The sequence below is a fragment of the Podarcis liolepis genome (assembly GCF_965112155.1).
Source record: "Podarcis liolepis genome assembly, chromosome: 10".
NCBI classification, from domain to species: Eukaryota; Metazoa; Chordata; class Lepidosauria; order Squamata; family Lacertidae; genus Podarcis; species Podarcis liolepis.
In genome coordinates, this window is record NC_139562.1 from 46,438,048 (window position 1) to 46,459,191 (window position 21,144).

At 40.5% G+C, this 21,144-nt stretch overlaps 1 protein-coding gene across 1 annotated transcript in view; it reads right to left on the reverse strand.

Annotated features, from left to right (window-relative positions):
* Positions 1 to 21,144, reverse strand: part of TBK1 (TANK binding kinase 1) — a 30,103-nt gene continuing 8,959 nt past the window's right edge. Inside the window, exons 5-21 of the mRNA XM_083463439.1 lie at positions 20,356 to 20,537; positions 19,842 to 20,002; positions 17,844 to 17,954; positions 15,624 to 15,803; positions 15,247 to 15,443; positions 14,860 to 14,918; positions 14,011 to 14,102; positions 12,431 to 12,532; positions 11,771 to 11,849; positions 9,560 to 9,681; positions 9,381 to 9,457; positions 8,138 to 8,177; positions 7,399 to 7,500; positions 7,220 to 7,316; positions 5,703 to 5,809; positions 3,422 to 3,493; positions 1 to 2,478 (exon numbers count right to left, since the gene is read on the reverse strand). Of these exons, the coding sequence (XP_083319565.1) occupies positions 2,427 to 2,478; positions 3,422 to 3,493; positions 5,703 to 5,809; positions 7,220 to 7,316; positions 7,399 to 7,500; positions 8,138 to 8,177; positions 9,381 to 9,457; positions 9,560 to 9,681; positions 11,771 to 11,849; positions 12,431 to 12,532; positions 14,011 to 14,102; positions 14,860 to 14,918; positions 15,247 to 15,443; positions 15,624 to 15,803; positions 17,844 to 17,954; positions 19,842 to 20,002; positions 20,356 to 20,537 (1,832 nt within the window). The 3' untranslated portion in view covers positions 1 to 2,426. The remainder of the gene's footprint in view (positions 2,479 to 3,421; positions 3,494 to 5,702; positions 5,810 to 7,219; positions 7,317 to 7,398; positions 7,501 to 8,137; positions 8,178 to 9,380; positions 9,458 to 9,559; positions 9,682 to 11,770; positions 11,850 to 12,430; positions 12,533 to 14,010; positions 14,103 to 14,859; positions 14,919 to 15,246; positions 15,444 to 15,623; positions 15,804 to 17,843; positions 17,955 to 19,841; positions 20,003 to 20,355; positions 20,538 to 21,144) is intronic.

Consider the following 21,144-nt stretch of genomic DNA (forward strand, 5'->3'; position numbering starts at 1 on the left):
TTAGAAGTGTGAAAAGAGATTTATTTCTCATGCTGCTGCCTAACTCGTGGTACATTGATTTGAAGAGAATTTTCGCAAGACCCACAGCCGGTGCCGATAGAATTACTATACAGACTAAGAATGGTAGAGTTCCCTCTACAAATTAATATGAAAACACAAGGCAAAATATTGAACACTACAAAAAAGCAAGCTGGTATATGTCATATTGTTTACAACTTATCTTAATAATTTACATGGAGGAAGGGGGAACAGGACCTTTTTTCTCTTGAGTGCTGCATACCCTGTAATGTAATCTGTTGGGGGCTGTAAGCAGGGGCAGAGACAAAAGCAATGTAGATTAATCCAGAATAGACTGTACTGCTTCAATTTTCACCATGGCTACCAACGGATTAGAATTCTCAGTCCTATAAAGGTGTTTCTTATTTTAGTGTGTCGTATGCACATAAACATAAATGATAGAAAGCTATCAATTTGTTCTTGGGCAGCTGGGAGGACACCCCCCCAAAAAAAAGCCCAGAAGAAAAGCTTTAAAAAAGTATTTTAATCAAATTAAACACTGCCCCTCCCCGTTATTCTGAAACTTCACAGAAAGATTAGCAAAATCCTTAAAAATAAAATAAAATGAAACTAATAGAAAGGAAGGAACTCTGAAGGGATGGGAGAATGTGGCAGAGGTGCCTTCAACAACATAAAAGGCTGTCATCCATGATTTACACTATTCGTTTAAAACTGGTTTCAGTATATGGAAGAAAAATCGACCCTTCTCCATTTCCTCCCTTCAAAAATTATGCTATAGAGTAAACACGATTATGCAAAATGATGATTCTGTAAAACAGAAAATGATAGCATAAAGTAAACACATTACAGAAATATAATCTCAGCATTTCAGAATAGACATTTACATACAATAAGGCAGCAAAATTTCACATAGATTTACTACCTATGATTTCAGTAGTCCTTCCAACCAGGTTATTGGAAACGTGGTAATGAAAATAAGAGCTGCAACAGTGAAATAATATTTCTTTATCCATTTGAGACTATGTAGAGACGGATGATTTTTATTTCTATTTTGGCATGTCAGAATGGAGGAGACAGAAGGCAGAGTTGATTAGAAATTTGATTAAAAGAAATGAAGTATCCTACGAAGGCCTCAAGCCACAGAAATCTAGAATAGTCTCAGATCAATTGGGTCTCTCCTAGAACTTATCCAGAATACTCTGGCTGAGAACAGCAGCCTTACTTTCTAGACAAGTTGGAAAATAAGTTCCACTAAAGTCAGTAAGACTGGATTAGATTGTTTTTGTATGTGTGCATGTATGTTGAATTAAAAACAAAACAAAACACAGTGTAAGGAAGCTAGCAGAAGCTCACTTCTCTACTACCTCCTCCCCATGATAGCTTATCAAATGCTGAACTAAATTTTGGACCTCTGTGCTGAATGAGGTTGATGAGCTGTAAGGAAGATTCCCCAAAACTGGGCCAAGGCACTTTCAGTGAGTGAGGAAAGTGCCACCTCTTCAGGGATCCCCTTTTCCAAGGCAACTGCATAAACACCTGTGCCAATGTTTTACCTCAGTGTCAAACGCTTCAGAATAGCTTTAATAAAAAAGGAAAGAATTCTCCTACTTTAGTAGAACTGACGAAGATTAGAAAGCAGTATATGGTCCACACCAGACTCAATGTTTAGCATGTAAGAAAGTAAATGCTACTTTTGAAATTGAATGTTGTTTGGTTTTTTTTAAAAAATGCCAGTAAGAATTAATTAACAAGGCTCATTGATTTTGAGACATGTTACAGCTTTTCCGTCACCTGCTGATTTAGCAAATAGAAGATTCAATTTATATGTGCTTTTAAATCTGGCAGATTATATATACTCAAACTGAACATGATTACAAACTCAAAAATATTTCCTTCACCATTAGTTAAGAGAGATACTTTTTCAAGAGGTAATCACACTTTTCCCTGTCTCTTTTTTTTGTACTTTGTAAGAGACATCTGCTCACAATGAAAGACAGCAGGAAACAATTTCAGAGGATCATAAACGAGGTACTGTGCATTCAGGTGACTTAAGGGGAAGCCCAATCTCCTTGACAAAAATGAAGTAGGGTTTTTCCAAGACCAGTTTCTCTAGCAACATTCACAAGTAAACAGGCAAGGACAGCATTTGAAGCAAATGCATTGCGTCAATGTGCTCACCACAATATGCAGCCGTCATTATTTCACACGGGGGAAAGTTCTGATGTTACTCCAAATGTTAAGACCACTTGTAACGTTACCAAAAGAAATATACTTTCTATTATATACATTATGTACATATTTACATGCTTTTATTAAATACTGAGGGGGAATGCCAAGTTCAGAAAACTCTTTCAATGGATATATGCTCTTTCTGTGCAAATTCAGATCCTGTCGTGGTAAATGTCCAGCTAAATACAATCCACATTCCTTGGGCCACCATCCATCGTCAAAGCACCAAACCTAAACAAAAAAACACAATCATAGCATTTAATGCTGTCTCTGGTACACAGTATGGAGTGATCGTGCTGCAGTGAAGTGGAATGAACTCATTCTGTTGGTTTCTATGGGATCAGAGTTCAACTGACTTGGCTGGATCAAGCCCACTGGCTTGAATCAAATGAGTCTTTAAGATGCACCACAAGGAGTGCATCTGGAAGAACACAAGGAGTTTAAAAAAAAAGGTAAAGGACCCCTGGACGGTTAAGTCCAGTCAAAGGCAACTATGGGGTTGTGGCGCTCATCTCACTTTCAGGCCGAGGGAGCCGGTGTTTGTCCACAGACAGCTTTCCAGGTCATGTGGCCAGCATGACTAAACTGCTTCTGGTGCAATGGAACACTGTGACAGAAACCAGAGTGCACGGAAACGCCGTTTACCTTCCTGCCACAGCAGTACCTATTTATCTACTTGCACTGGTGTGCTTTCGAACTGCTAGGTTGGCATGAGCTGGGACCAAGCAACGGGAGCTCACCCTGTCACGGGGATTCGAACCACCGACCTTCTGATTGGCAAACCCAAGAGGCTCAGTGGTTTAGACCACAGCACCACCCACGTGCCTTTCACCACAAGGAGCGCATTTCTGTGAGTACAGTGGAAGGGTCCACTGTGTTGGTCATTCCTAACTCTCTCCTTCCTGGTGGGATGGCAATTACATGGGAAACACTCAAGCGACCAGCATCTCTGCACAGAATTCACACGTGCGCCTCTGCAGGATGGGAAAGCACCATGTAGAAGTGGCTCCTTTGCTTCTAGTTGCACACAAGACGCCACTTTGAAGCATGGGTCTCCTGCAAGCCGTAGGCCAATCCTCTTCACGTGCACAAGAAATTCTCAAAAGAGATGCACAGCTACGTGTTTACCGAATATGCTTCCTGCCAAACAAAGTTCCTTAAAACGCCAACTTACCTTTCCAAAAGGTGATTATTCTCGGCTAATTCTTTAACGACACCTTCCATTTCTTCTTTCAGTTTCTTCATGCTGAAAGTTTAAAAGAAAGAAAGAAAAGGAATGCACTGTAACATGCTTAATTCTCAGTTAAAAATCTTTATAAAACTACTGGCTATTTCTTTAATCTGGAAGTGAAACAGATTTTTCTAAAAGACACCCAAACTGTGTATAATTACTATTTAAAGAGGACGACTATTTAAAGAGCAACTTTCAGCTAGGCTCATTAAATACTAGGCTCTTCCAGGGTTCTAAATCACATGAGGAGCCTACATGCAGGGAGGATAAAAATCAATGATTTTTTAAGTTGTTTTTTTTAAAAAATCTTTTTTTAAAATTTAAATTGGATTTTTAAAATAAATTGCTTTTGGAGGGAAAATCTTTCTAAAGATAGTTTTCTATTTAAGTTACATTATAGTCCAAAGGCTATTCATCAGGAAATAAGGATTTGTTTTAAGTTTTTAATGTGTGCTAAAACTCAGTCTGAGTTTTTTTTAAAATTGTTTAACGACATCAGTTAACAAACATGAATATATATGCTATAATGTTATTGTTATTAAGGAAATAATAATAATAATAATAATAATAATAATAATAATAATAATAATAATAATTTATTATTTATACCCCGCCCACTCTGCGCGGCTTCCAAAAGAATATTAAAATACATCAAACATTAAAAGCTTCCCTAAACAGGGCTGCCTTTCTCCTTCCAATAAAGTACAGCAGAAAAGTTGTCCAAATATAAACAGTTAACTTATTAAACCTCACAATAATTCCATAATTATCTGTCTATATGTATTTCTAATAGTATACCCAAATCAGTAATTTTTGATATAACTGTAAAAACTACTCTGGAAATTTATTATTACAAAATTAAAACCTTCATCTGGTTGTAAATATTAAAATCATACCAGCAAGAACGAGTCTTTCTGTTAAAAAAAAGATTTAAATCAAATGCACCCTGCCTGTTAGTATTTCATGCAACCGATGCTGCAGATGTGACTGATGTGAATCACACGCCTGTCTGAGAAGACTGTGGGAACGGAAGGCAGCCTTATCTCTCTTCCGCTGTATGTACTTTGTAATGTACTTTCATTTTTTCCATTCTCTTGGAACTGGAGAAGACAGATACCACTTGTAGTCTGTATATAGTATGTAAATAAATAGTAGATTAGATCTATGATGTCTCACTCTTCTTACTGTGTTATGCCAGAAGATTAGTGTGCATATATCAAGCTGATATATGTTGCTGGAGCACCCTGGAGAAGAAGGGAGATGCCTTTTCCAGTGCTGTACACATCAGAGGATGCTCTGTTCCGGGGGCTTGCAGGCGGCCCCAGGGAGTTTTCCAACACTGCCTACATGAGTAGAATAGACTCCCCAAGGCAGATGTTTGGAGAAGAGGGAGAGGAAGGAAACAACTGCCCTTGTCCCTACTCTCCTTTATGCGATTCTTACTCCATGAAGGATTTTTGAAAAAACACCAAACAGGGCTAGTGATGGCAGCACCATAAGAACAGCTGATACAAGAATAAGAAACACAAATGTTGCGTGGCTATACTGTTTCTAGAACCATGCCATCTTGGTCCTCCAGATGTTGCTTGGCCACTAGTACCTTCAGCCTCAGCCAGCATGTGCATGTTGAATGGTTTCTTTAAATGTGAAGGTTCATTATTGTTCCACAATAATGTTCCAATAACGAGACCCAGTTTTACAGCTGTGACACAGCATAGCAGGTGCTGCTAAGTTGTGTTAATTAAGCTGTGTCAGCAATTGGGAATAGTATATAAAGAGCAGCACCTAGCTCTCTCAGTACCCCGGGGGATGTGTTGGTGGTTGGGTCATGCTTGTTGATATATTTAATGTAAAAGGAGTTTTTGTTATTAAAACCTTGTTAAATTTATTTTTGAGTTCCTTGTAATGCGTTGTCTCCCCAGCAAGCTTTCTGCAGCGCAGCTAAACTGCAAATAGCCAACAGTGCAATGGTCAGGGATGATGGGAGTTGGACTACAACATCTGGAAGGGCACAGATTAGCCACCCCTGGGTTAAAAAAAACCTAATAAAGCTTGATGTCAACATTCAAATGTGACTATGCCCAGAGTGGCTGGGGAATCCAGTCATATGGGTGGGGTTCAAATAATAAAAAAATAACAACCTTAACAAAAGCTTGGCATTTAAAGTAGTTCTGTGAAAAGCAGGTTAAAAAGCATTGCATTCATCCAGGTGAGAAATTCTTACCCAAGAGTCATTTCTACCAAAGTGTTTGAACTTGGATAAACTGGGTTAATTGTATGTTTGATCCCACCGGAAGCCACAAACATCTTTTGGGGCAAATTTTCTTGTAACTGTAATAAAATACACAAAGCCCATCTTAATAAGAAAAAACAGGAGACGTATTTCTAATAAATACTCACTGGATTCGAGGGATGATATTTGGTACCCAAGAGTTGAAAAGAGCATCTGCTCTTGCTCCAAGAGATTTAAGAAGACCAACCGCGCCTCCCCCTTCACCCCCCCTTGACTAACAGTGCTACCCTGACAGCACTGCAGGACCCTCATCAGTCAATTCCTGAAGTCTGTAGTTGCATAACTCTATTTAGTAAGCTTTCCAGATGTACAGTAAGTCCAATGTTAACAAAACAGAATTTATGGAACTGTGAAGACTGCACTACAAAGGAGTTCTATTAGCTGGCTATCTAAACTGGGAAGGTATTTAGGCACAAATATAACATCTAATAAGGATTACCTATATATACAATGTTAATTTTCCTCTTGTTCTCGAAGCTTTTTTCGAGATCTAAAGAATTGGCAAGTTTTGGGCATTCTGGTTATCAAAGAGAGTGAATTGTTCTGGATTCTGCGGCAAATAAATCCTGTCTAGCTTTTCAATGCTCCTCTGGTGGACTTAATAAAAAGGGGGGGCAATGTTTTTTTTGGAAAGAGATCTTATATGTTAGGGATGGGAGGCCTGTGGCCCTAGGTCAGCCTTTCTCAACCTGTGGGTCCCCAGATGTTGTTGAACTACAACTCCCATCACCCCTAGCTAGCAAGGCCAGAGTTCAGGGATGATGGGAGTTGTAGTCCAACAACATCTGGGGACCCACAGGTTGAGAACCGCTGCCCTAGAGCCTAATTTCAATGAACTCCAAGCAATCTTCCCCCTGTCCACAGATGATCAAAGCTGGCAGCAGAAATTGCTTGGTACATCTGGAATGGAGTCAATGTTTTCTAAATTGAAATGTTTATGATAATTGTTCTCTTCCTTAATACATTTCTCACAGTAAGACAACCACTGAGCTCTAGTAATTTTATATTGCAATCCTAAGCACATTTACCTGGGAGCAAGCTCCACTGTACTCCATAGGGCTTATTTCTGAATAAGCATGCATAGGATTACAGTGTTAATGGAGCAATGTTGGGACAAAAAGGAAAAAAAATATGTGCAGGTTATTATGAATTTCTGCAAAGCACTTATTCCTCTTTTGACTATCCCTCTTTAAAATACTGACAAATTATACAGTCTTATCTTGGAAGTCAAACAGAATCCATTCTGGAAGTCCATTCAACTTCCAAAATGTTTGGAAACCAAAGTGCGGCTTCTGCAGCCAATCAGAAGCCACGTGAGACATTTGGCTTCCAAAAATAGTTTGCAAACAGGAAGTCACTTCTGGGTTTGCGGCGTTCGGGAGCCAAAACATTCGAGAACTAAACTGTTTGAAAACCAAGGTATGACTGTAATTAAGGAGAACACTTACTTCATTTACATAGTCCTGATATTTCGACACCTCTTCCTCAATATCAAAGCAGAGTTTTCTGAGATTCATTAACTGTTTTCTTAAAAGAAGCATCTTCCTGAAAAGGAAAACCAGTTTTAAAATCATGTTTTTGTGTCAATACGAGAGAGTTCAATGATACACGAAACAAAGAATCTTGCCTCATCCAGTCCTCTGCCTTGTCAAAGAAAACTTCGTACTTGGTGACGCATTCTTCCTTGAACAAGGTCATGGCTTTTGTAGCATGTAGAAAAAGCTTCTGCCTGCAGCACAGAAATAAGAACAATACTGTCATATTGCTCCCAAATATTCCATTCCTCTAACAACCCTGGACCTTAAAAACAGTATCTCTGCACACTGAAGAGGGACAACATGGTAGAAAGAGTATGCAGTAGAGCACACAATTCAAAGTGTTGGTGCTGACCTTTAAAGCCCTAAATGGCCTTGGTCCAGTGTACCTGAAGGAGTGTATCCACCCCCATTGTTCTGCCCAGACACTGAGGTCCAGCTCCGAGGGCCTTCTGGTGGTTCCCTCACTGCAAGAAATGAGGTTACAGGGAACCAGGCAGAGGGCCTTCTCGGTAGTGGCGCCCGCCCTGTGGAAAGCCCTCCCATCAGATGTCAAGGAAATAAACAACTATCTGACTTTTAGAAGACATTTGAAGGCAGCCCTGTTTAGGGAAATTTTCAATGTTTGATGTTGTATCGTGTTTTTAATATTCTGTTGGGAGCCGCCCAGAGTGGCTGGTGAAACCCAGCCAGATGGGCGGGAAGGAAGGAAGGAAGGAAGGAAGGAAGGAAGGAAGGAAGATATTGGTTTTTCATTTTGTTATTTTGTGTCCACTGTTGTGATGCTGAACCTCACCCAAAATATTTGTAGAATTTTTAAAAAAGACTTACTTGTCGAATTTGTGGATTTGTTCCTCGTTATATGGAAGTCCTAAGGAAAATAAATGAATAAAATGAAATTGGATAGCAAAAGTAATGCTCAGGGGGTCATGAAGTTTTTTGGGTCCTAGGGCACATGGGCAAACTCGAGAAGCTGTCTGTGTGTGGACACAAGGACCCCAATGAATTCTACTGCCTACAGAAGAATGATTATTTCAAGCCAATCGTCAGTGGGGGGGGGGGGGGGAGAAGACCCAGTGAGAACCAGGGAGGACCTGCATGGGAACAAATGGACCTCTGGGCAGCGCAATGGCAGATCAGAATTGCTTTCTCTACTCGCCGTTTGAAACACAAATTGATTTTATAATCAATGACCCCCCCCCCCATCAAGTCAAATACAGTCGTACCTTGGATTCCGAATGCCACAAATCTGGAAGTGAGTGTTCCGGTTTGCAAACATTCTTTGGAAGTCGAATGTCTGACGAGGCTCCTGCGGCTTCCGATTGGCTGCAGGAGCTTCCTGCAGCCAATTAGAAGCAGCGCTTTTGTTTCTGAACATTTTGGAAGTCAAACAGACTGCTGGGACGGATTCCGTTCGACTTCCAAGGTACGACTGTACAGTGGTACCTCGGGTTAAGTACTTAATTCATTCCAGACGTCCGTTCTTAACCTGAAACGGTTCTTAACCTGAAGCACCACTTTAGCTAATGGGGCCTCCTGCTGCTGCCGCGCCGCCAGAGCACGATTTCTGTTCTCATCCTGAAGCAAAGTTCTTAACCTGAAGCACTATTTCTGGGTTAGCGGAGTCTGTAACCTGAAGCGTATGTAACCTGAGGTACCACTGTACACATATACTTAGCCATGATCATTTTAACTTGGAACATTATTATTACCAGAGCTTTTTTCTAAAAAAATAAATAAATGTTTAAGGGTACTCTCATATTCCTACCCATATTGAAATACTGCCCCTCAATGAGGCCAAACTTAAGATTCACAAAATGTTTAGGGGTATGTGTACCCCGGCAGCCCCCCAGGAAAAAAGCACTGGTTATTACTATTATTTATTATTACTATCATTTTAATTTATTACCCACCCTTCACCCTAAACCTAAACTATGAGAATTGAAAATAAATGAAACATTAAAAACAGTTTACAATCACAACTTACAGTCACAAAAAATATGCACCTCAGGTGGTAAAGAGGCAAATCTGCAGTACCTCTTAACTCAACTAAAAATAAACTAAAATTACTTACGGCGTTCTGCTTTGTCTTTTTTGAACTGATAATAAATTTCTGTAATGGAACTCAGTAGGACTTGCAACCTTTCTGGGCTAGGAGAGAAAAAGTAAAGATATAAATCATTTAACACATGCCAGTATGCATGAACTTGAAAACGGAGCACAGTAAGAACTTTACGTGGAAATGCCACTCACTTTCTGTCTTTTGGGTGCGTGCCTTCCTGGTTGGTCCAGCCATCAGACAGCAGGCCATTCGGACAGAGTTTGCTTTTGATATCCTGAAGACTGCTCTCTATTGTTCCCCGCGAACTTGAAAGCTGAACGAATGCAAGAAATTCAGCTTTACCCAGCAAAAATTTGCTGAAAGCTGAGTTTTGGAACATATATAGAAAGAAACCTTTTTATCTTTTATAAATATAAGACAAAAGATTGTTTATGTATGCAACAACTGTGGCAAGAATTCTTTTAGCCCCAAAATGGAAACAACAAGAAGTACCAATGAAATAAAGAGTGGCAGATGAAGATGATGGACTTTGCAGAACTGGCAAAGCTGACAGGAAAAATCCGAAACCAGCATGATCAAGTATTCCAAAAGGACTGGAGTAAATTTATACGATTATTGCAAGCAATTAACATCACTAGCAGGGTTGTCTGAAGACTTGTAATGATAAATTTTCTACCTTTATTTATTTAAATTTTGAGTCATTTTGTAATGAGTGCAATTAGAACTGGAAAACGTACAAAATGCAATGATATAAAGGTTAATTTTGAAAGCCATGGGGCAGGAGGGAAGGAAGTCAATAGGCTCTAAAGAGCCAGGGCAGTAAAGTGGATGATGATGTGAATGTATATAAATGATGATGTGAATGTATATAATTAAATGGAAAATAAATAAAAATTATAGTGGAACCTTGGGTTGCGAACGTGATCCATGCGGGAGGCACGTTCGCAACCCGCAGCGCCGCGTCTGCACAAGCACATGATGCAATTTGGCGCTTCTGCACATGCGCAAAGAGCGATTTGGCACTTCTGCGCATGTGCAAGCACCAAAACCCGGAAGTTGTCCTGACCCACCCCCACAAGTTTACTATACTCAGTTATCAGAACTGCCAGAACGGCCAGATGTCACGCCCAATCAGATTAAGAGGCTAATCGCAAGCCAACTAGCTAATAAAGCTCCAGGAGAAGACATGATCCCAATGGAGATCTATAAGATAAGACCTGATTTCTGGTCACCCATTTTTGCAAAATTGTTTTCATACATTAACAGCTCAGGTCGCATACTTGAAGGGTGGAAGTTGAGTATAATTGCCCCAATATATAAAAAGGGTGATAAGAAAAACCCTACCAATTATAGACCCATTAGTTTGTTAGATGTAGCCTCCAAACTATATGCCAGGCTCCTTCTTGGGAGACTAGAAGAATGGGCAGATACAAATAAGGTGATATCTGAAGTCCAGGCAGGTTTCCAAAGAGGGAAATCCACATTGGACCAGTGCTTTGTGCTGAACTTTCTGCTATATAAAACCCGGAAGTAACCCGTTCTGGTACTTCTGGGATCGGCGCGTCCGTAACCCGAAAACGTGCAACCCACAGCGATCGCAACCTGAGGTATGACTGTATATATAGAAAGAAAGAAACCCTGGTTACTTTAGAATAGCTGAAAATGTCTCAATGATTGAAAATTGGCCAGAAACCTGCAACACCTCATAATAGCAGCAAGCCAAGCCACATTTCCTAGAATTTACAGACATCCACCTTAACATACTTTAAGCATCCTTGCATTGGAGGAAAGAGAGACTTTCTACTGGCTGCCAAGAATCTGTGCTTACAGGCAACATCCCTACATTGCTGTCACTGTAAATATACACAAAACACCACTGACACAAAAATAGAAAGTCATCTACATTGAAAGAGATCTTTTTATTTTTGCTTTTAGGGTGTGCAATAAACTTTACTGGAATATTTCACCAGCACATTAATGCTCAACACCTGTATTAGTTTGATCTCCCTGCAGTGCTGTTGTGAAACTGCTTCAGCATCACATTTGGGGGACGTGTTTCTTCATGCGAACATCCATGCATGTGAAAAAAGCATGGCTCGCTATTTTCCCCACAAGAATTCTGCCGTATGCCACTTCTACACACACACACACACAAATATCAAGCCACAAATTTGAGCGATTTCCCCACGCCTGTTCACATCTCTCCACATCCAAATTGGAAAGAAATAACACATACACTAAATAGATTCATATGAAGAAAATACCATCAGCTAATGAACATGCTCAACAAACATGCTAAAAAAAAGTGGTTTTCCTTTACAGGAAAACACTAAACATACCAGGAATTTGCAAGAAACACCCTCATTTCAAGTACTGTAATGCTGCAATGTTAATATGCTTACCCGTAACAGCTTGGAGTGTATGTCTGAAATTTCATCCACTTCTGACGGTGCCAGGTTGTTTTGATACATATTTTGATATCTGTTCGCCCAGAAGACAAGACACACAAAGTCAACCTACGTACAACGGCCCACAGATCTGTTTAGCATGATCAAATAATCGTTAACAATAAAAATAAAAAACCCTATTTGGTGATACGCCAAAATAAAATAAAAACAATTATTCTGGATCCAACAGAACAGTACATCCACAAACACCTGAAATAGGGTATACAATTGAGCACTAAATGTGCGTGGAGATATTTCTGCAGACCTTGAAAGCAGTTTTGCCGAAGGCTAGTTAAAAGTAGTTTATGTAGTTAACCTACATTTCAGGGTAACAAAAATTATTTTATTTATGTTTTATATTTATACCCCACCTTTCTTCCAAGGAGCTCAAGCTGGCATACATGCTTTGCCCACCCCCCGTATCCCTCCAACAACCTTGCGAGGTTAGATTAAGTGACTGTCCAAAATCAGCCAGTGAGCAGGGTGGAGGCATTCTGTAGCAAATGCCCATCACTGTTCAACAAGACTAAGACTGGATATTATCCAATGACATGAGAAATGCAGACCTTCACAGCCTGCAGCATTCGTTCTAAAAAAGAGCATTTATATACTCACATTTCCCCAGCTTTTTCTATGTTTCTGTTGCAAAATTCCAGCTTGATAACCACCTCAGTCTTTTTGTGTAACGTTTCATTGTAATCCTCTTTGATTATTTCGCTGGAATGAAGACCAACTGTGTCAGCACAGATATGAAAAATACCGGATATGCTAGCCGTGTGCTACAATAGAAAACGTCTGCTCTATATAAAAACTGACACACTCCCAACCCATGGAAAATAAATATGCATCGTTCAACTTCTTGTTGGTTGTCTTAATTGTTTTTATATGTTATTACAGTGGTACGTTTCGAATGCTGAAAACCGGGAAGTAAATGCTTCCATTTTCGAACGCACCTCGGAAGTCAAACGGCTTCCACTGAGTTTTTTTCAATTTTCTCTATTGAATTTGCAGGCTGCTCTTTGCGCCTCAGTTTTTGAACGTTTCGGAAGTCCAACGGTCTTCCAGAATGGATTACATTTGAAAACTGAGGTACCCCTGTATATTGTAAATCATTTCAGTATGCCTCATAGGAAATGATTCATAAATGAAGTAAGTGATAAGTAATGAACATCAACTTATTCCTGAAAATATACTATATTCTAAGAACAGGTGGTGACCATTTTTGGCACGATTTCCAACCTGCAGGTCCTTTTGGACCCAGGAGAGGGCAGAACGGAGACAGGATGGGGCATAATGGGGCAGGGCGTGGTCTGCTGGTACGCAGGGGAGCCGGGAACGGAACCTCCATGCAAAATGGCAGCTGCATGTAAACAAAGGCCACAATTCTAAGTACTTTTAATCGGGTGATAGTCCTCTTCTGAGTAAACAAGCTTAGAACGCCATCATCCTGCAAACAAGAATTGCGTTTGTAGATGGAATTTGATGATTAACAGAAACTTAAGTTAATAGTTTACTGCAAGGAACAGGAAAGCCTGTCACGCTGTAACTACCTCCTATGAAGCACCAAACGATACACCGTATTTTTCGCTCCATAAGACACACTTTTTTCCTCCTAAAAATAAGGGGAAATGTCTGTGCGTCTTATGGAGCGAATGTGTGGTCGATCGCTGGCTCCCTTTCTGGCCCTGCCCCCTTGCCCAGGACTCCATTGTTGAATGTTCTGTAGACAGAGGCTGTTTGTTTCCCCAGCAACACGTGACTGGCTGATTAGATTATCTGTCTGGAAACTGTAGAAACGGCTCCCTTTCCTTTCCTTGAACCCCATAAAAACAGGATTTTTTCCCATTGCAAAGTAAGCTCAACCACTTGGAGCTGATCCTCAAAAAAGGGGGATTTTCCCCTTTGCATAAGAAGCTGCACAACTGTGAGCTGATCCCCCCGAAAACAGGGCTTTCCCCCTATCCTCCTCTAAAAGCTAGGTGTGTCTTATGGTCAGGTGCATCTTATGCAGCAAAAAATACAGTAATTCTATTACAGCTCAGGTTTGTCTATAGCTGGATGTGCATGGCAGTTGTTGGGCAGAGATCTCTCTGGGGCTTTCCACCTTTGTAACTGGCACTTGGAACACCCGGGGTCAGTAAGTGCCAGAGAAATGATTCAGTCTGCCCGATCAAGCAAATCACAGCGCCACTTACATTAACCATCTGATTCCCTTCCGCATCAGTTCCTGGTACAGCAGTAAAGCATGGGCAACTCTGCAGGCGTAACAAACAACTCCTGTAACCGCCTGGAAGACCAAAGAAAGGTGTGAGCAGCATACACTACAGTTTGTCACAAGCAAACAGACTGTGATAAAACTGTAGGGAGTAAAAGAAGCATATTTTTAGGAAGCTAAATCATGAAAAGGTTGTACGTTGAGGCAAGTGGGAATACTGAGCAACATACTTATCACCAAGACAGAATTAAAGTTTGAGGTTTCTAAACTTTAGTTTTACAGTTTGGACTTCCTAGACATCTGTGAGGTGCAAAAGGAGCACATACTCTTTAGAGATTTTGGGATATTGGGCTGGGACAAAGGGTAACAAAGGCAGCAAGGAACTCAAGATACTACCTGGTAGGCAGGATACTGTATATTAAAGTTGGGGTAGAATATTTGGGCTGAAGGGGAGACTCCATCTAGAACAGGGGCTTATCGGGTGTTCTGCCATATCCAAGTTCAGTACCAATACATGTACCGTATTTTTTGCTCTATAAGACTCACTTTTTCCCTCCTAAAAGGTAAGGGGAAATGTGTGTGCGTCTTATGGAGCGAATGCAGGTGCGCAGCTATCCCAGAAGCCAGAACAGCAAGAGGGATTGCTGCTTTCACTGCGCAGCGATCCCTCTTGCTGTTCTGGCTTCTGAGATTCAGAATATTTTTTTTCTTGTTTTCCTCCTCCAAAAACTAGGTGCGTCTTGTGGTCTGGTGCGTCTTATAGAGTGAAAAATACGGTATTTCCCTTCTAGGAAATGGTTCCATGACACAATTATGAAGAGATACTCACTTTTGCCATGCTTGCATCAGTATCTAAGTCATAACGTTGATGGACCTTTGGAAGCAGAACTAGAACAGAAGTATTTTTTAAAAAATAAGCAAATAGTACTCAAACAAATTCAGAATATAAAAGAAAAATTATGATTAGGATTGCTTTATTTCTTACAATTTCCATTCCACCCTTCCTCACATGATTTTCCAGGACAGCAAACCAATTACTTGCTCACAGTTTTTAAAAAAGTAACTTATCTGGTCACATAGAGGGCTGATGTTCGAAACAGGATCCAACAAAGTAATGTGTTTAAAATAATAATAATAAAATCAAGTAATAACAATTCAGTTCAAATAAGTCGGCCATTAAAAAAGAAAAGAAAAAAAACAAGAGACTCCATCATACTTTCGTCATAGAGTAATCCTGTGATTTTCACAGGCTCCCTGCTCACGACGATTATGGGATTTTCTTCAGTGGTTCTGGGGAAAGATTGTGCCAATCTGCTGGGCTCTAGGACTAAACGCCGGCCTTCATATATCAGTTCTTGATTAACTGAAGCTATTTTTGTCTGTTTGTAGACCAAATCATGAAACATGGCAGCACTGTTTAAAAAGAAGAAAAAATACATTTTAAAAATGGCTCCTAATGCAGTCATAAAGACAGAGTGAAAGGAGAAAGAATTCAGAGTTAATAAGCAAAACTGTTCTATTCAGAGGTAACCTGATCCTATCAGTTTGAAATGTCACGTAAGAATAAAGATATGAAAATGCTGAAATACTTACTTATTATGGATGTGAATATAAATTTTGTGTGCAGTCATTTGTTGCAGAGAGAAAACATGAATAATTATTCGGTGGAGTATATCGCTAGTCTCTGCAAAAAACTGATCAAATCCCCAACACTTCTCTTGATCTGCTTCAAGAATATTTGCAAGAACGGGTGTGAGTAGTACTTGCAGGCCCCTAAAATAGAAAAATAAACACATTTGTTTTTAATTCTGAGTAAGTACGACATTCCTTCTTTTCCTTCTGCCCACTCTTGAATCTGCTGGTTTTTGTGTATGTATAACAGCACTGCCAACAGCATAAAACTCTCTAGGCTGCCTTGCCTAGGATCCGACTGGTCAATGATTACTCATATCCTCTATGAAGCAGGGAAGACATTACTCACTGAGATATTTCCTCAATGCTTGCTAGGTAAAGATCATCTAATTAATCAGTATTTTGTACAGTGCGAAGGGTGTCAACTATTTTCTGTTAGTGGTGGGACAGTTGGTGGCAGCAACAAGAGAGACGTTTGCTGAACACATGCCCATCACACTATATTATACTGCAGGATTCATGCATGAAATGCATTTGCATCTATACTGCAACAGAATATTCTTCACTTGGTTACATCATTTCTGGAATTTCTCATAGTAATTTAATAGGGGGGAGCAATGTATTGCAGAATATGCAGCGACAACCCAAAGGCAGAAAAGAAAAGGAAATCCACCAGCAGATTCTAATGTGAAAACAAACTATAATTCTAAGGCAGCAAACCTTAGGGCACTTATTTGAAAGCAAGTTCTATTGAAATTCATGGGTTTAGCTTCCAAATAAAACTCGACGTGGACCATACATTTTGCTTTCCTGGTTAAGTGTTGCAACTAAATAGCTGAACCATGGATGAGGATGGGCCACAAGCCAGGATGTGAAACTATGGTTTGCAAGCCACAGTTTATGCTGATTTAAGCATTTCATCTGTACCTTACAAGGCACAGATGGTTACAGCTGTTTCCCCAGCTCCTAAGCTAGAAAAAAGAGACTTCAGCTGTACAAACAGAACCTTGGCTTCACTAGTTAGGATCATAACCAGGATTAAAGCAATGAACCATGGTCACTGCCAGACATACTGAGTCTAACCATGCTCCAAGTTGGGGCAGTGATATATCATCAACAACTGAAGCATAATGAACAAAAAGCCCCAAAACCTTGGGTTTCCAAGAAGAAGTTGTTTCTTAGCCTCCTTAGCTGCAACATCAAAGAGAGATATGGTATCAGGATCATGAAGTTGAAAGAGTTATTGGAGGTGACCTAGTCTAAACCCCTTGCTCAGTGCTAGCATCTTCTTTGAAACCCCTTAGGGTAGTGATAAAGCTGGGTATCAAATCCAAACTCCTCTTCTTCTTTACATCTATGTTTCACCTACAACAATTTGTCTGAGCTCTAATGTTGTTGTTGTTTAGTCGTTTAGTCGTGTCCAACTCTTCGTGACCCCATGGACCAGAGCACGCCAGGCACTCCTGTCTTCCACTGCCTCCCACAGTTTGGTCAAGCTCATGTTGGTAGCTTCGAGAACACTATCCAACCATCTCATCCTCTGTCATCCCCTTCTCCTTGTGCCCTCCATCTTTCCCAACATCAGGGTCTTTTCCAGGGAGTCTTCTCTTCTCATGAGGTGGCCAAAGTATTGGAGCCTCAGCTTCAGGATCTGTCCTTCCAGTGAGCACTCAGGGCTGATTTCCTTAAGAATGGATAGGTTTGATCTTCTTGCAGTCCATGGGACTCTCAAGAGTCTCCTCCAGCACCATAATTCAAAAGCATCAGTTCTTTGGCGATCAGCCTTCTTTATGGTCCAGCTCTCATTTCCATACATCACTACTGGGAAAACCATAGCTTTAACTATACGGACCTTTGTTGGCAAGGTGATATCTCTGCTTTTTAAGACGCTGTCTAGGTTTGCCATCGCCTTTCTCCCAAGGAGCAGGCGTCTTTTAATTTCGTGACTGCTGTCACCATCTGTAGTGATCATGGTACCTTTCTAAATAACAACCTTGGGCAATAAAACAGTGGCAATAAAATAGCATGTGTGGGAAAGCAAACGTTATATATGCACAAAAATGGTTTCCAATACCAACACAAATGAAGTGAAATACGTCTGATATCAGCTAAGGAAAGCAGAGGGAGAAAATACACTCAGCATCCAGTTACTTAAGTGAGTCAGCAATTTGATGAACTTACTTTGAAAGACTGCAGGAAACAGGCATGTCACTACTCCATTCAATGGGGCCATTTTCTGCCTTTTGTACTCCAGATATTGCACCAGAAAGCTTTCCAGTTATGATTTTGTACCTTTGGGATATTAAAAGGTAAAGTGCAGTCATTTGAAAACATAAGAATTTCTTTAAAAGCTTAATCATAATCTTAATAGGAATTATCTGTTTGCGACCTTGGACCAGATTACTGCTCAGGGATAGGCCACACTGTGTTAATAGGCAAATTTCCAACACACAAGAGTTTTCCAGAATCCTTTCTCAGGAATGTGAAGTAACTTATGTTGTATAAAGATTTGAGACAAATTCATATTTTTTGGGGGGGATAGAACATGCCTCCAGAACCAGAACTATGAGTTATTAGAAACAGCAATCAGTCATTAGCATTTAAATAATAATAATGATACATGTTTATTGGACTAAGTATCTGTGTAAAACAAAAAGAAATATTTCATTAAAAACTGTGGATGAAGAAAGCTTTCCTGAGAAATTTTTGCAAGGTCCTTCTTCCCCAGGCAGTCCCTAATGACACCTCCCTCACTTTTCCAGAGAGCCCTCTAACCATTTGAAGCAGCTTATTGGGTGGTACATAAGGAAGGAAGACTCAGCAAGAAAAGCATACTCCAACAGGAGCATCCCTGAAGCCGAGTTCCCCGAAGCAGAACTCTGGATCCAATCCATTGGCTTGCTTTCTCTAACTTGCTAAAGCGAGCTGGAACTCAAAGCAGATCAATTCACAGGTATGGCTAATGATTTGCCATATTCTCTCTCATACTAAAAGGCACAATACAGTGGCACCTCGGGTTAAGTACTTAATTTGTTCCGGAGGTCCGTTCTTGACCTGAAACTGTTCTTAGCCTGAAGCACCACTTTAGCTAATGGGGCCTCCTGCTGCTGCTGCGCCGCCAGAGCACGATTTGTGTTCTACTTCTGGGTTAGTGGAGTGTGTAACCTGAAGCGTATGTAACCTGAAGCGTATGTAACCTGAAGCGTATGTAACCCAAGGTACCACTGTAATGTGTAATTCAGTGGCATGACTACTGCATAAATGTCACTCCCAAATTCTGAATGACAGCCACTGCGGATGTGAAAATCCTGCATGAGTTCAGGGCTTTAAATTATATTAAGGTTGCCAAGTGAGTTGCTGCCATGAGTGACACTTTTTGGAAGTTTTCATCTGGAAGCTGAATGTATGGGTTGGATCTAGGGGTGAAGGGAATGCCCAACCCACAAGTTGGTGGAAGATTATTACGGGACAAAAGAGAACTGAAATCCTTGGTGCGCTTATGTTTGCAACAAGGTCTAATATAGCATCTCAGGAGACACACTTGTGGTATGTCCATGTTTTACAAAGTCTCCTGCTGGCTCTTCTGCAACCAAGCCAGGAACTACTTCCACTTGGGATGCTACTAAGTGGATCTGCCCCAAGTTGCCTTCTTTTAATTGATGGCCACAACTTTGGAAACCAGGTAAGAATATAAGGAGAGCTTGCCTGCTGGATCAGGCCAATGGCCTATTCAGTCCAGCATCCTGTTCTCACAGTGGCCAACCAAATGCCTGTGGAAAACCGACAAGCAGGGCTGAAGCACAAGAGCACGCTCTATGTTGCCCATGTGGCTTCTAGCAAGTTATTTCCTGCAGGGTGTTAACACATATATTCCAAACACAGTTCTCATGCTTTGATGAAGATGCCAAATCAAATCTGCTCTCAACACAACTAGAATAAAAAAAAAAAAACCAGTTCTACATGCTTGCAAAAAAGCAAAGTAATTTGACAATAATTTAACAAATTCACTACAGCTGGTAAAGAATGAGGAAGTGGCAGTACATGTAAAACCAGTGTTAGGTATTCAAGAGTTTACCCAAATCACACAAGATTTTTATTCCCTCAATTCTTAGGTCTTCATTTTCTATTTTTATTTGATAGCACAATTTGTGGATAAAGCATTTCCTCTAAATTACCTACATCACTTCCTTGTTTCTACGAGGCCCTTCGAAAGGCCGAAAGGGTAAACTTCCAGTTGCAGCGTGGTAAAATGTCACCCCTATGCTCCACAAATCAACCGTTGCCCCGTATTTTTTCTGATGCTCTTTTCTCAATACTGCTCGTTCGTACATATCAGGATGCTAAAGGAGTAAGGGACAAAGAGAAGCAATATTAGAATAAATTGCTTCATCAGCAAGCGGCACAACGTACTACGTGTCCAAACTTTCCAATTGTTACATTCAATAAAGGCTGAAATTACCCTTGAATGTGCCTTTGAATGTGCGCCATGGACAAAACTGGCCTCTGTCCCTCTTTTGTTCCCTCCCTCCTCCGATGCCCACTCGCATCTCCATCACAATATGTTGCTGATCAATGAATTCACAACTCAGATTCTGCTAGCAGGCCATGCAGGCTGTTGCTAAGATGTTTGCCGCAAGTATCAACAGATTACACAAATAAGGCTAAGAAAAAAATAAAATGTGTGTAGGTTTACCAAGTATTCTTCTGTACCGTAGAGGGAGACAAATTGTTCATCATCATCCAGCTCCCTAGCAGCCCCAAAATCTGTCAGTTTATAAACAGATTGACCATCTTCACCTATAACTCGCATGATATTGCCTGGCTTGATGTCACGGTGCACTATTCCATTCTCACGAAGGTGGTTCATGCCAGCCACTTAAATGCACGGGAAAATGAAGAGAAATATATGTAAATTTTAAAAGACAGTTATATTTTTATTGGATTTATTCCCCTAAATCTGTATTTATAAGCACTGAAAGAAAGCATGCAAATATGACGGCTGAAATTCTAAATGAGTTTCCACTGAAAGGAGTGTTCCACTGAACAGAGTTCCACTTTTGACATTCGCTTCCCAGAAGCAGCAGGGGAGGAGACAGGGATTTCTTCTGATTCTCTTCCCATCTTTGCCCTGCAGTCCATTGGAAATCTGCCCCGTAAGGTTGGGGAAAGCTCGGGAACAGCATGAAGGGTGGCACATGGGGAAAAGAGAAATTAGCAAAAAATACCACCCTACTCCTCCTCTCCAGTGAGAGCTTCTGCTGCATCACAGCATGAATGGAAGGACCAAAAGTCAATGAAACAATTGCACCAATTGAATAGCAGGATCCTGATAGCTGGTTCTATAGTCAATGTTCTAACTGCCCCATTTGGACCAGCTTTAGATTCCAATCATGGATCAAAAGTACGTTTCCGAGCACAATTCAAAGTGTTGGTGCTGACCTTTAAAGCCCTAAACGGCCTTGGTCCAGTATACCTGAAAGAG